The following is a 16550-nucleotide window of genomic DNA, read 5'->3' as shown; positions in this document are numbered from 1 at the left end:
TAATTTATGAAAAAATATCAAAACACAAAAACAACATATCTCTTCTTTTTTTTACTTTTCCTGTGACAGAGTATAAAAACTAACTGAAAACTAACCTCAAAATTTGAATACAACCCCAAATCTGAAAAGTTGGGAAAACACAAATTTTACTTGTATTTCATTGCAGAAAATATGAACACAAAATATTTCAAGTTTTGTCTGGTCAACTTCGTTTCATTTGTTAACATACACCATTTCCTGTCATTCAGACCTGCAGCACATTCCAAACAAAGTTGGGGCAAAAGAAATGTATGGCTAATAAATAGGTAAATTGGTTAAATTATGATTTGAAACAGGTGATGTCAACAGGTGATTGTTATTAAGATTTTAGACAAAAGCAGCATCTAAAAAAGGTCTTGTCTTTTAGGAGCTAAGATGGGCTGAGGATTACCAGTTTGCCAACAAATACCTGAGAAAATTATTGAAATGATTAAAAACAATGTTCCTCAAAGAAAGATAGAAAGACATTTGGATATTTATCCTTCAACAGTGTATAACATGATTAAAAAACTCAAGGAATCTGGAGGAATATTAGTGCGTGAAAGACAAGGGCACAAGCGCAAGAAAACAACTATGATCTCCGATCTCTCAGGCAGCATTGCATCAAGAATCGTCATTCATTTAGAACAGGGGTGTCCAGACTCGGTCTTAGAGGGCCAGTGTCCTGCTGAGTTTAGCTCAAACTTGCTTCAACACACCTGCCAGGATGTTTCTAGTGTATCTAGCAAGAGCTGTATTAGATGATTCAGGTGTGTTTGATCAGGGTTGGAGCTAAACTCTCCGGGACACCGGCCCTCCAGGACCAAGTGTGGACACCCCTGATCTAGAAGCAATATCATCACATAGGCTCAAGACTATCTCTGGCTCAGGCCTTCTCCAGGCATCTGGGATGGACCATCACACAGTGGAAACATGTGCTGTGGTCCAATGAATCAGTATTTCAGGTATTTTTGGGGGAAAAAAGAGACATCTTGTACACACCGTATTAACGAAGAGAAGGATCATCCAGACTGTTACCAACAACAAGTTTAAAAACCAGGACCTGTCATGGTACAGCATGAGGTTGTGTCAGTGCCCTTGGAAAAAGTCACTTGCACCTCTGTGATGGCACCATTGATGCAGAAAAGTGCATAGAAATTTTAGAGGACAATATGCTGCTGCTGTTTCCAGGGATGCCCATGCATATTTCAACAAGACACTGCAAAACCACATTCTGCACATATTACAAAGTCCTGGCTGAGAAGGAAGAGGATTCAAGTATTTTACTGGCCTGTCTGCAGTCCTGACCTGTCTCCAACAGAGAATGTGTGGCATATTTTGAGCTGCAAAATGTAACAAAGACCCCATACTGTTCCCCATCTTAAGACTTGTTTGCAGGAAGAATGACACAAAATTAAACCTGAAACCATCTCTTAGTGTCTTCAGTCCCTAAACATCTGTTGAGTGTTGTGAAAAGGAATGGCAACATTACAAAGTGGTAAAGGCTTTATTTTTTTTAAATGTGTTGCTAAAAGTAAAATTAGAATTGGAAAAAAAAAAAACCACAAAAATCATGAAAAATGTTTATATCTGCAATGAAATACAAGTCAAAGTCAATTTAGAACATTTTACCTGAAATAAAGCATTAAACTAATTATCACGACATTGTATAAGCTAAAAAAAATTAATAAACAAAAAAAACAAAGACTGTCTTTTTGACTTGCTTCTTAGGTGACCTACTTATTTCTCATATTCTGATCCTCTCTATTCATTTAAACCTGCACTTTCCTACTCGAGATAAAAAGCAAAAGTTTAACTGTAATCAGCGGCTCTCAGGTTGAAGAACACACAGAGCTCTGGGTGTTGTGGCTGTTTTTGGATGCAGGTTAATGGCTTTGGCAGGTGCTGCTGATGACTGGCGGGTCTGTGTGCGGTTCAGGTGCTGCTCCTGTGGTGTCTGCTCTGTAGATGGAGCTGTCTGGACCCCCGCAGGCCTGTAACTCACAGCCCCGCTCGGCCCCCTGCCTGCTCCAGACCAGCGTGACCTCCAGCACACACCACTTCCAGCTCAATATTTTAAACTGTGCTCGGTCAGACAGCTGAGACATGCTTTGTGTCCATCCAATTACCACACATCACAAATACTTGGTGGTTATGACAGAGGAGTGAGGAGAATGCATGCGCGTTTTCATAAATTTTCTGTAGTTTTGGGGTTTTGCTGTGCCGTAAATGGAATGCTTAATAATGCCCACTTTTTATTTATTTACTTATTTTATTTTATTTTTGTGGAAAGAGGTACAGGTTAAATTTTTAAAAAGAAATAAAAAGAATCCTGTTCTTTTGGCATACTGGAATGTATCTAATAAATTTTGGGGTTTTATAATGTGTCTAATAAAAATCATCATTAAATTAACTTGAAATACATAAAATCGACAAAAAATGAAATAAAAAGGTTTTCAAATATTTAATCTGCTTGTTTTTTATAAACCAGTTAAGAATAAATTTAATAAAAATGTATTTATTCCAATTTTTTTTAACCATTTTTAGGGTTACAATTATTAGCCCCTTTACGTTTTTTTTTTTTTTTCTCTCAGTGGTCTACAGAACAAACCATCGTTATACAATAACTTGCCTAATTACCCTAAGCGGCCTAGGTAACCTAGTTGAGCCTTTAAATGTCACTTTAAGCTTTATAGGAGGGTCTTGGAAAAATATCTAGTCAAATATTATTTACTGTCATCATGACAAAGATAAAATAAATCAGTTATTAGAAATGAGTTATTAAAACTATTATGTTTGGAAATGTGTTGAAAAAAATCTTCTCTCCATCAAACAGAAATTGGGAAAAAAATAAACAGGTGAGCTAATAATTCAGAGAGTTTAATAATTCTGACTTTAACTGTAATTGAAGATATAGAATTTTTATATTTATTACCAGGTCTTGACATTAACATTTTTGATCACCAGCCACTGTGGCAAGTAGCTTTTCAACATTGCTTGTCACTTGCCATTTTCACCAGCCACAATTTTGTTGTTAGGAAAACGTATTATACATACATAAATTTGAATTTGACGTTAATATTTCTTGATTTAGATTTTTGTGTTATGTCCACATGCCTCCTTGATCATTTTACTTTTTGAGTGTTATACGTGATCTTGCTCAATGAGCATAGTCAAATGGCTTGTGGTTTCAGTGTCACATTGCAATTAGTTTTTATTTTACATGACTTTTAAGGGCACAACACTGAGGATTTATCACATTCTTCTCTAGCCACACCAAAAAAGAAAAGAAAAGAAAAGAAAAGAAAGAAAGAAAGCCTTAGCCCAAACTTTTAAATCGTGTCAAAACAAACAAAATATAGCTGTACTGTATACACAACAAAATCTTTTTTTTTAATTGACTTTTAAAAAAGAATTATGCACAGTGATCTGCCTAAAGTTCAGTTCACTATACATGAATGGAGAGTAAATCTCATATTTAAGCAGTGTTATTGAAAGGATGATTATTAAACCGTATTAACAAAATAACTAAGCAAAAGAAAGCAGGTGAAAAACATACAGTGTGCGTTGATGAAAGGACGATCATGTGATCACACAGTTACAGTTAGACATATTAATAATCTGTTCAAAAAACGTTTAAGCGAAAACGGGTGTTAATATCAAGTCCTTATTATACATGCAATATTTAATATATTACATATATGTATATTTTAAAATGTCTCCCTATATACAGTATGACAAATATTTAACTGTGTTTCCTCTAGGATTTTTCCAGCTGTGGCGGCAGACTTTTTTTACACTGATCTACCAGCTACCTGTGGCGTTATTTCAATGACAAATGTCGCAAGCGCAATTTTAGAAGTCAATATCGCATTTATTTAATTGCCTATAGCATTCGAATCTCTTTGCTTGTGCGCCGATTTCCTTTTCTCGTGCACAAAACTTCTTACACGCCACCTCAAATATACGCTGCTCAAGCCCAGATCTTGTGCGCTCTCAAATAAACGCTGCTGAAGTGCGATTTAGTGCGTTTATGTAACAAATATGTCTCCAACATTTATTAGATATGCTAGGAATATTTATGAATTTCTCCAATAGACCTACAGAGCGGTATTAATACGTCCTGAAGTAAAGTGAAACGGCTATACGTTGTATTTGCTGGCCTCACGCATCACTCACCTGTCAATCAACCAGTCAGTCAGTCAGCACGTAACCTTAAAGGGTTAAACAAATAACGCACAGCACTACTGCAGTTAAAGAAAAGTTTGCGCTTTCATAATTCACTTGCCTTTTAATAAGTTTTTGGTGCTATTATCACCTGCTATTAAAAAAAAAAAAGAAAAAAACGGGACTGATCGTTTTGAATGAAAAGCTGTAATGTTGCCGTGGCGGGATCAATTTTGGTGTGGCGCCCTGCCATGGAAGAATGAATATAGCTGAAACCATGTATAATATAGAACTAATGTGTAGTTTTATAAGTAAGTTTATAGGTGGTTTTTAAAATAACATTTTCCACTCTTTTACTGTGGTCTATTTGGACAATGCTTATTACATTTTTCATGTAGATATAGTGGCACACGAAGCTGTGTAGTAATTGATCTGCATAAATTTGCCATATGGTCTTATAACATGCAGTTTTCTTCATATCATTTAGAACTATTTTTAGAATTTGTAATATTTTATGCTGTGTTTGTTGATCTAATACTCTTCCACTGTTTGTTTATTGTGTGTAAATATACTGTAGGCTCACTATGTGCAGCTGACCAGATTCTGGATATACAGAAGTGATTGAATACTGCACATTTTGACTAACCTACATGTAGTCTGTACATAGCCTATAGGCTGCTGCATTTCCTCTAGGTCTTACATTTGGTCTTTGTTTTGAACCTCTCTCTCTCCCTCTCTCTCTCTCTCTCTCTGCAGTGCGTCTGCGGACGGATCGTCTATCATTGATAAAGGAGTGCATCTCTCAGTGCCCTACTGCATACCGACAGTCCCTTCTCCTTCTCAGCCTGGCCAGACTGCTGCGCGTTGCAGGTAAAAACCCAATGAAAACTTCCCTCAGCATCAGGCTAGCGTTCTGTTTATGTGTGTCCGTTGAGGAAAAATGCTTGAACGGAAGTATTTCCAGCTCAGGCGATTCATCAAGGCTGTCACAGACAGCCTGCCACAGCAGTTACGATTAAAAAAAAAATACTCACATCAGTACTTGGCATAGCTCTAACCAGGGCTTTCTTTTAGCTGTTAGTCAATGCAAAGTCCCTGAAAGTTCTAAATATTTCCACTTCCGTTCCATCATGACAAGACAGAAGGCGGTGCACTACACCAACTATTCCGTGTAGATTAAACGGTGCTAATCTGTAAGCTTTACCGTATCCGCTGAGTCAGCAGCGTCCTGTATACAGGTGAATAAATAGATGAATACGCATGAGTGAGGGATTGAATGAATAAGTAGACATTTCTTTGAAGTATGCTTTGCTCAGGGGTTGGAGATTAATATTGCATCGGACAGCCCAAAAAGATGCGCCTCAGGGATGTGACCTCATGAATCAACAATCAGTTGGTTTCATGAATCAGCATGAAGTCGGTAAAGCTATGAAGTCTATTGGTATTCTTTCTGATGTAAATCCAGAAAGATTTCGGTATGAAAATATGTCCAATTTTTTATTTTTGTGCTCAGACTCATGTTTTCAGCATACTGTGTTGTTCACTGCAGGTCATTTATCCAACTGATTTGTACCGCACTTGGGATGTTTGGCTCTCTGTGTTGCTCATGCTCAAAATTAAAGACAGTGGGGTAATTGTAATTGTGGGGTAATTTGTATTTGTACCAGTATGACCGAAAACTAAACTAAATCACACTGAGAGAATGAATGAGTGCAAAATGCCTTGAAATAAATTGAGCTTTTTTAACCAATATGGTTCCAAATAGGTCTTGGAGCTTTTAGAAGCTTAAGTCTTTCTATTCTGTTGTCAACAATGGGTAAGAATCGGACATAGTTAACCTTCAAAAATATTTATTGCCAACCTTAGCTTTTATAAGTTATTTATTTGCTGTTCGTTTTGTAAGAGCTTTGCCGTTTTCCCAAACTTTACACTTTTAGGATGTTTTTTAGCAGTAGCAGTAGATCAATACTTCTAGTCAGTAAGTGTTGTGGGCATACTTATGAACAGTGGTAATGTATTGATATTTTCATCTCTGATTTTAACAGGGATAATTAAATTGTCCACATGAATGCAGTAAATAGATATTTTTCAGAAAACTGAGCAACGTATTGTTTGTTTACGTGATGTTAAAGAGCCATGACACCCCCCACTTTCAGTTCAGGTCTACCTCAGATTCTTTTCAAAAGATGCATCATAATGGGCATGGAGCTCCACGAGCAAAAGGCAGGAGTGAGCGTGGCCAGCAGGGCAGAAGGTGTGGAGCGAACAACTGTTGTCAGTTAGCTCACAAAATGAGACACAAACTATGAGGAGACGCATGATTTTATAGTTTACAAAGTTCAAATGCAAAGAAATAAACGGTAATTTAATGCCCTGCTACATTTGTTATTCGTAAATTTATATACAGATAACCACAATTTATATCATTATAAAGACAATCGTGTTCATATAAACAGTATTAATGAGGACTTTTCCCTCAATCCCCGGGTCTGAATCACAGGTCTGAATGCAGACTGCAGCAGGTCTCTTGCCCTGTCTATTTTAACCTCTAACCCTGTTGGTAATCTAGAGGATTTAGGCAAACACAGCTGCATGGCGATCTGTCTAAATGTGAATGAACTCCACTGATAAACGACAACATCCGCCATTGTCAATAATAATGAGAAACCGACGCGTCATCTTTGTACTTGCATGCTGGACCTGTGATTATTTGTTTTTTAAAAAAAGTATTTTAGATTTTATTAATATGTATGTCATATTTCTACATTTTTTATAATTTGCTCAGAAGTTCTAAAAGTTAGAAATCGGATCATATATTATATTATATTATATTATATTATATTATATTATATTATATTATATTATATTATATTATATTATATTATATTATATTATATCATATCATATTATATTATATTATATTATATTATATTATATCATATTATATATTTATTGATTTGTTTGAATTTGCAAAAATGGTACTATTTCAAAATATTTATTATGAAAATATGATTTGACGTATTGTGATATGAGATATGTCATATCGCCCAGCACTACTGCAGCAACATTAAACACAAAGCATCAACAACTACTGTAATAAGAAATTGTTTGGTCTTTAAAACTGAACGGAAGGATTGAAAAAGCTAGAACCAAAACGGAGCATATACACTTAGTCCAAATTACTTGCCCTCCTGTCAACTCAAAGCAGTTTTTATTTAAAAAAATAAAATAAAATTTGGTCAATATCATTATCCCTGTTAAGCTATATATACAGTATATCTTTTTAGATAGTCTACAGAACAAACCATCACTATACAATGATTAGCCTAATTGTCATAACTTGCCTAATTACCCTAATTAACCTAGTTAAGCCTTTAAATTGCTAGTAATTCTATATCTACTATATCTAGTAAAATATTTTGTACTGTCATCATGGCAATTATTTGTCATCATTTACTTATAAATCAGTTATTAGAAATAAATTATTAAAACTGTTATGTTTAGAAATGTGTTGAAAAAAACGTATTTCCGTTAAACTGAAAAATGTACATGAGGGTTAATAATTCTGACTAGTACTTCAAAATATTCACCCCAAACTCTAGGGTGAAGTGTCAGTGCATTTGTTGGTTACAGGGGTAAATGAGGTTATTCCAGAGCTCTGACTCTCCTCAGTACGGATCAGTATGCAGGCCGTCAGAAGCTCTTCTTGTCGTATATAGAGGAATTGATTAGCTCTCTATGAAGTGACTGGGTGTTTGCCGTACTAGTGTTTGATGTATTCACCTTGGCTTACCCTCGACTAATGCCCGTAGGGCTGTTTTGTTTGTGCGTGTGTCTCAGCACTGCTTTCACTGGTACAGGAAAAAAGGTGAAATGAGGAAAATCTGGCGGCAGTAAATACTCCTGAATTATCAACATTTCCATGGCACATATACAGCTGAAGTCAGAATTATAAGCCCATCTGAATTATTAGCCTAAATATATATCTATTATATATTTATTTATATAATATATTATATTATATACATAATATTTCACTAGATAATTTTTCACGATACTAGCATTCAACTTAAAGTGCAATTTATTGGCTAAACTAGGTTAATTATGTAAGTTAGTGTAATTAGGCAAGGTATTATAATGACGGTTTGTTTGCAGGCAATCTAAAAACATTGCTTAATAGGGCTAATAATATTGACCATAAATTGATTTAAAATAATAATAATAATAATATTGCTTCTATTCTAGGCGAAATAAAACAAGACTTTCCCCTTAGAAGAAAAAAAAAATATTATTAGGAAATAGTGTGAACAATTCCTTGCTCTGCTAAACATTGTTAGGGATATATTTAAAAAAGAATGAAATAGAAAAAATAATAATTTACAGGATTGCTAATGATTTTGACTTCAAATGTGAATCAGTTTGGAATAAGGCCATTTCTGTAGTAGCAGTCCTTTAGGTTTCACTAGCAGATGCAATCGCAGATGTTTACACATGTGCACACTCTCTTTCCTGCCTTCTCTCATATTATTGCCTCTCTGGCCTTTGATGCTTGACACAGGATTTAATGAAAAAGACAGCCCCTATCACTGTTTTCATCAGGCTTCTTGGTCTTCTTTATTTTAGACTGAGATCAGAGCTGTCTAAGAGGGCGTTCTCTGAAATGTGATTGTTGTATTTTGTACAACATCTTAGCAGCCATCCAAGAATTGATCAAAATAAGCATCTGAAAGGAAATGAATTTACTGCTAAGCAGCCTCATGTTCTGGACCTTTGCACTCCCATCAGATTGAACCTTTGAGTAGTGGAGTGATGATTTATGCCACTTTTGCTAATATATGATTGTGATCAGAACCTGACAGAGGTTGAGGAGTTTATTAGGCCGGATACACAATGCAGTTAGATTTGGTTGTTTGTTGATCCTTTTTATGCATCATTTCTGCTAAGCGGTAGAGTTCATAACAAAACAATACAGTACAGCGTGGTTTAGTGTGGGCCAACCATGATCAGGCTTCCCAGCCATGTAAGGGAACTGTTGGCAGTCGAAATGTGTGGTGTATGCCAGAAAATTGTGATGGACACCATTCTCGCTCAAAGAAGAAAGCCGTACGGGTAGTTCACATATTGTGTCATTTGCGAACTACAGTTCATTATTTCAAATGTTGACACTACATAGGTGACAAGCTTTGTTTGAGAATGGCTCATTGTTTTGTTTTGGCTGTGTACTTAAAAATGAAACTTCATGTGTTGTTGTTCACTTGTTTTATTGTTGATGGGCTACTGAATATTGTCTTTAAACCAATCGGTGTTAAGCAGTGAGACTAGATCAAGCTTTTTGGTGGTGTACTGTTGTGCTACGTACCAAAAAAATATGGTATGGTTCACTATTTTGGTATTTTGACAGTGAAAATGGAAATAGAGTCATACTGTATTACATTGGACTGAACTGTACAGCGCAGTGAAAACGGGCCGTTAGTTTGTTTGTATTGTATGAATATATATTATTATATATATATATATATATATATATATATATATATATATATATATATATATATATATATATATATATATATATATATATGTGTGTGTGTGTGTGTGTGTGTGTGTGTGTGTGTGTATATATGTATGTATATGTATGTATGTATATATATATATATACACACACATATATACATATACATACATGTATATACACATATATATATATATATATATATATATATATATATATATATATATATATATATATTCCATGGTCTGTTGATATTCTTAATTCTGATTGGCTGGAGGGCTTGCATTATTTTTGTTGAAACGCACAGGTAGTTCCTATAAACATTAATTATGTTGGTGACAACTACATTCTACCCTTGAATTAAAACCCCAAAAATGCAGAACAATTACTTTTTAAAAAAATTGCTGTAGTGGTGTGCAAATGTTCGTTGTCTTTGGTACAACTGTATTTGTTGTTTTATTAATGATTAGTAACATTCTACTTGAAGGGGTGTTTGTAAGTCTGATTTGACACATTTAGGGTCATGACACGAATGAAACAAAAATGAAATTACATTAAACCTGCTTCATAAACTGTTAGTGTCTTGACATCACCAAGACAATTGTCATAAATATGTCATAAACCTGAATGTCATATTGTTTCATGAATATTTTCTTGTTCACATTTCAGTGGAGCAAACTGAAGTTTTCATTAAGATTGCTCATTAAAGTGGCAATACTGTCAAATTAGTGTTTTAAAGTGGCATTAATGACCTTACAATTTGTACCACTGTGGTTATTAATGTTAAATACACTCTTCAAAATCATGACAAAAATATAATGGCCTCATGACAGTCATTATGTTGTCTTGATGTCTTGACAAAGACTAAGGTTTTATTGTATTGACAATGTCAGGTTGTCATAACAAAGGCATCTCAAACAAAGTCACCTTTGCATTTAAAATAGCATAATAGCATACTGAGCAAATGACATGCATAAATATATTCAAGCATGCATAAATTTGCATTCATATTTGTGATGTGTCGTCATTATTATAAATATTTCATGATAGTCTTGTGAACATCCCCTTCAAGTAAAGTGTTTACTAGTATTTGAGCTGACATACAGTTTGTCATTCACCCTGATGAAATCAAAATAAAAACTCAAACCACCCACTGTCATAAATCCCTTAGAATTGTACCTTGTAATGTAGCATACAATATGTAAAAGTGTGTGCATGCTTGTGTGTGTGTTTTAGGTGATGATGAGGCCAAGAGAAAGGGTCAGGTGCTTACACTGTTGGCAGAACAGGCTCTGCTATGTCAGGATTTCAAGGCCTCCTACATTCACTGCCAGGAACTGATGGCGGCAGGTAAGCCAGCACAGCTTGACTCTAAATCTCACTCCTTTTTTTCTACTTTGTTTTAATCCAAATCAGAAATGCACTGCAGATTTTTAGAGATCCGACTTTTGTATTCCTTGCAATCTTGAAGCTTTAACAGTTTTAAAGAAAGCTCATTCACGTGTGGATGAAATATTACAGTGATATTCTTTGCTATTCCATTATTAATGTAGCATTCAAACTAGTATTACCTGCCCTTTGCCATAGTTCTTGCACAGTAATACATCTCTGGCCTTGTTGCATTTATTATTGATAGGGCCGGACCACAAGTAATAAGCTCAAATAAAACCTTTGACTTTTTAGTACAATTAAGCCATGATCAATATTTTTTGTCCTGTATATATGATTAAAATGCATGGTTAGAACTTGCCCTGATTGTATTAAAGAACCCCTATTATGCATTATAAAGGGTCATATTTTGGTTTTGGGGGTCTCTAACAACAGGCTGATATGCATGCAAGGTCAAAAAGCACTTTCATTGTCTTATAATATGCATTTATTTTCACCTAATTATGCCAATGACTCCCATACTATATGGTTTGCTCAACAAATTATTTGTTTCCAAACCCCTCCTTAGCGTGATGCTAATTTGCGTTGATTGGTCTGATGACTCAGTCTGTTGCGATTTGGTCGTTTGAGAGAAACGCTCACCATGGCTTTTCAACAATTTTGAAGTAGTCAGAGTGCAAAGTATATGTGTGAGCCCAATGTAGGAGTGCATTAAAGCATTATTAAAGCATTAAATTCAGTTAAACAGTAACATTTTGCTTTATTCTGAACCATGACACACATTCAGTAGTAATTCACACAGTGGTGAAAGCTGAACTATTTTGAAACTTGACCGCTGCACGTGTGTAAGAACAGATGACAGTGCATAGCAACAACAAACGGCAGAGGATCGCGAGCTCACTAACCCATTTAAATCCGTAAACAAAGTGGCACGCGTTATGTTTTCAACGTGGTTTTAGACGCGATATGAGAATATAAAGAGTTAACCAGATACAGTACACGCGGTTACAAGTAACAAAACACAATTAACTACAAATTTTGCTAGCTAGAGTAAAAAAAGGAGGCAACCATTTTAATTACACTTACTTACACTTGTGAAATGGAGGAAGAAACTGGTCCATAAACTGTGTACTATAAAGTTCCTGTCAAGCTCTGACAAAGTCCAATACATCATTAGTCTTTTCTGATCCTTTTTTTAAAAAACGACCGTTGAATCCCCCATTGAAAGCATGTAAATTGCTGAAGCACTCATCAGAAAAATGACAGGAACACAGCAGAAGGCTGGGGTTATAATGCTGAGGTATTTTTGCAAAAATGAACTTTAACCACTGACTCTCCACAGCCTCATCTGCTACAGTGTTTGTCTTCCTCTTTTTCTTTCTACAGTGTTTGTGGGCGGGGCCTGGGGGGTTAACTTTTCCCAAGTCTGTGCATGTATCAACGTCACGCCGACACGTCTTAAGATTCGTTATACTGATAAATCAATAGTTTTAATTCTGCACCTTCAGATTTTAGCCTTAGCTGGATATTTCACTTCACTTAGAGCTGTCTTACATACTGCATGGAAGGTCATTTTCAAAAATCCATAATAGGGGCTCTTTAATGTCTGCAAATGTTTAAAAGTAGAACATTAAAAAAACGCACACCTACACATTAAATAACTTAAATGAATGTTGATATTCAAATAAAGTTTTCACACAGTATCAGATAATCTCCAATTCCTGATGACTTAAACTCCAATTCAAGATGAATTAAAAGTCATGAGAATTAAAAAAATCAATAAATAAATTAAATACTTAGGTTTTGTGTGTAAAATGCTTGTTGTCAGGAGGTCTCTTTTAAATGACAAAAATCATCCATGAACCATGAAAAAGCTACTTTATTCTTGTATCTGCAAAAATTAGGTGTTTTCTAAATTTAGGATAGAGTTGCTAAATGGTTTGAGTCTTTATCTTTCCAGTCAGATTCATCTGTAGTCAGAGCTCAAAGGTGTTTTATATGTGTGTGTGTGGTTCAGTCAATGCACCATCAGATATTGGAAAGAGACTGGTGTTGCATGCTTGTGTGTGTGCATGTTTCAGGCTGGGGTAGATTAATGCAGGCTTGAGATCAGAAGATGTGCTAATCTCTGATTGCTATCGGCAGCAGTCTCGCAGCCTCGCTAACATCAGTGTGGAAAATGGGTTAGCCTCTCTCCTGCTTCACAGTGTAATTATTCAGTCACTCATGGAGAATAAGGAAGAAAGGGAGAGTGCTAGAGATTAGAACGATTTACTGAATACATGAGGCAATAAGAGCCATGGATGGAAAAACAAGAACCAAACTACAGCAGAAACTATTAACGCACACCACAGAGATACAGTAGCTGGTGCTAAAGCCTGGGATTGTGGGTGTTGCTGTGTTTTGTTGTTGCTAAATGTTAAAGAAATTATACCTTTTTGTCTGTTGTTCTGTCCGGACTAAATCTGTCTGTTCGTATGTCTTGTCTCTCTGTCTGTCTATTGATCTACATGGATGCTGAGTAGTCTGTGTGACCAACCGCATGTCCGTCTGACTGTATGGCAGTCGGTCTGACTATTTGTCTCTCTCATCATATGTCTGTTTTTCTACGTAAAGACTGATGCCTCCATCTGTCTGTCTGACTGCATGTCTTTCTGTTTATGTGAATGCGGACTCCTCTATCTGTCTGTCTGTCTGTCTGACAGCATGTCTGTCTGTTTATGTGAATGCGGACTCCTCTGTCTGTCTGTCTGTCTGTCTGTCTGTCTGTCTGTCTGTCTGACCATGCATTTGACTGTATGTCTATCAATCTGACTATATGTCTGTTTTTCTGACCATGTCTGTGTGTCTGACCCTATGTCTGTCTGACTGTATATCTGTCAGTTCGTATGTCTGTCTGACCTTTTGCTTGCCCGTCTGTCTGTCTGTCTGTCTGTACGTCCATATGTTTGTCTGTCTGATCATGTGCCTATTTGTTTACATGGACATTGACTCCATTGTCTGTCTGTTTGTCTGTCTATCTACATGGACACTGACTACTCTGTCTGTCTGGCCATATGTCTATCTGTCCGTACAGACATGCATCCAGACAAATGGACCGGCAAACAGACTGACAGAAAAACAAACAAATGATCAAACAGATAGAAATACGGTCAGATCGACCATATGTCTGTCTGTTTGTCTGTCTGACCACATCTGTCGATCTGACCATGTGTGTCTCTCTGATCATGTACTTGTCTGTTTACTTGGACATTGACTCCATTGTCTGTCTATCTATCTATCTGTCTGTCTGTCCGTTGGTTAGTCAGTCAGTCGGTCGGTCAGTTGGTCGTTTAGTCTGTTTGTCTACATGGGCATTGACTTCTCTATTTGTCTGACTGACCTTACTGTGTCTGTCTGTCCGAACAGACGTACATTCAGACAAATGGTCAGACAGACAGACAAACCGACAGACAGACAAACAAATGGTCTGACTGACCATATGTCCGCCTGTCTGTCTGTCTGTCTGTCTGTCTGACGACTTGTCTGACTGCATGTCTGTTTGGCTGACCATATGTGTGTCTATCTAATTATTTGTCTGTCTGATTATGTACCTGTCTGTTTACATGGATACTGACTCCTTTGTATGTCTGTCTCTCTGTCTGTCAGTCAGTCGGTCTGTCTATTTACATGAATGCTGACTTCTCTGTTTGTCTGTCAGACCATACTATGTCTGTCTGTCTGCACAGAAGTACATTCAGAAAAATGGTCGGTCAGACAGACAGACAGACAGACAGACAGACAGACAGACAGACAGACAGACAGAGAAACAAATGATCAGACAAATAGACAGAGAGACAAACAAATGACCAGACAGACAGAAACACGGTAAGACTGACCACATGTCTATCTTTCTGACTGTGTTTCTGTCTTTCTGACCATTTGCTTGTTTGTCTATCCGTCTATCTGTCTGTCTGTCTGTCTGTCTGACCATTTGTCTGAATGTAAATCTGTCTATATGACTGTCTGTCTGAACATATGTCTTCTGTTTTTTTTTTACTGTCTTTTCTGCCTATTAGACAATGAATCTGTCTGTCTGTTTTTCAGTCTGTCTTTACATTTACTACATCTTGTCTGTTTGTCTATATCTGTTTATCTGTCTGGCCTTCTACATTGACTATATGGATCTCTGTCTGCCTTTCTGTCTTTCATTTAGTTGTTTGTGATTCTGTTGTTCCATCAATTTTCAGCCAAGGTTTTGTCAAGCCTGCGTTGATTGACACTTTTCATTGCCTGCCTAAAAATGACTCGTACAGCAGCAACATTTCTTCCATTTTCAGTCTTCTTCATTTCAAATTTGAATCGCAATTAAATATTCATGAATTGAATTGGAATTTTAAAGACATTTCTGAATAGCATTCAACCCTGGAAAACACAGCCTGCTAAGTGCTCTTTCCCTGAGAGTTTTTACATTTGGAAATCTAATAAACGCCTGACCTCCTCCTTCAAAGTCAGCTTGAAACTTCATGTCCCCTGTACATGATTCTGCTGTCCTTAATTTCCCGCTCTCTCTCTTTTTTTTTTCTTTCTCCAGGCTACAGTGAAGGCTGGGATGTGTGCGCTCAGCTGGGACAGTGTGAGACGTTCACTCAGCTTTCTGGCCGTCAGGAACTGATGGCCTTCTCTCTTACACACTGTCCTCCCAGCAGGATCCAGACCCTGTTAGCGGCATCCAGTTCCCTTCAGACACAGGTGCCTTCTTGACCTCTTACAACTATTGTTCCTGTTAAGTGTAATACACTGCCAGTCAAAAGTTTGGAAGATTTTTTTTTATGTTTCGAAAGAAGTCTCTTCTGTTGATTGAAGCTACATTTGTTTGATGATAATATGAAATACAATCATTTATTTATTGGCTTTTATGTTTGCCATCTTTACTTTTATTATAAGTGCACTATATGTTGGCGCAATGATGACTAGGCTGTTGGCACTGACATGTTTTTTTACTGTTTTCTACATGAACATATTTAAAATGTAACTTATTTCTGTAATAACGAAGTAGAATTTTTTGAGCCATTACTTTGGGCTTCAGTGCTGCGTAATCATTGTTTAAATATATGTTTTGGTGTTGCATAAACATTTCTTATTGTTTATTATTTTTCCATCAATGTTGAAAAAAAACAGCTTTTATTTGTGTGATATGTGATACATACTATAAAAATATGTTTTGCTTTTATTAATTAAAAAGATTACAGTAAAGTTACAGTAGAAACATGTATAATGCTACCAAATAATTTATTTAAATAAATGCTGTTATTTTTAACATTTTGTTCATCAAGGTATCAAACATTAGAAGCAGAACATTGTTGAAAATAATGTTGATTAATTGGATTTATTACAATTAAAATTAAAAACTATATATATATATATATATATATATATATATATATATATATATATATATATATATATATATATATATATATAT

At 35.9% G+C, this 16550-nt stretch overlaps 1 protein-coding gene across 8 annotated transcripts in view; it reads left to right on the top strand.

Moving 5' to 3' along the window:
• nbas (NBAS subunit of NRZ tethering complex) overlaps window positions 1–16550 on the top strand; it is a 378312-nt gene that overhangs the window by 139670 nt on the left and 222092 nt on the right. For all 8 annotated transcript variants that reach the window (XR_015517670.1, XR_015517668.1, XR_015517669.1 and 5 more), the window contains exons 32-34: window positions 4942–5055; window positions 10934–11047; window positions 15660–15817. Coding sequence is in view for 4 of the 8 variants with exons in the window: in XM_087297010.1 (XP_087153136.1) it covers window positions 4942–5055; window positions 10934–11047; window positions 15660–15817 (386 nt within the window). In the remaining 4 variants the exon portion in view is untranslated. The remainder of the gene's footprint in view (window positions 1–4941; window positions 5056–10933; window positions 11048–15659; window positions 15818–16550) is intronic.

Source organism: Danio rerio, chromosome 20, assembly GCF_052040795.2.
Source record: "Danio rerio strain M-AB ecotype USA chromosome 20, GRCz13ab, whole genome shotgun sequence".
In the NCBI taxonomy this organism is placed as follows: Eukaryota; Metazoa; Chordata; class Actinopteri; order Cypriniformes; family Danionidae; genus Danio; species Danio rerio.
The sequence above is the reverse complement of the archived record's forward strand: the minus strand, read 5'-3'. Positions and strand labels throughout refer to the sequence as shown.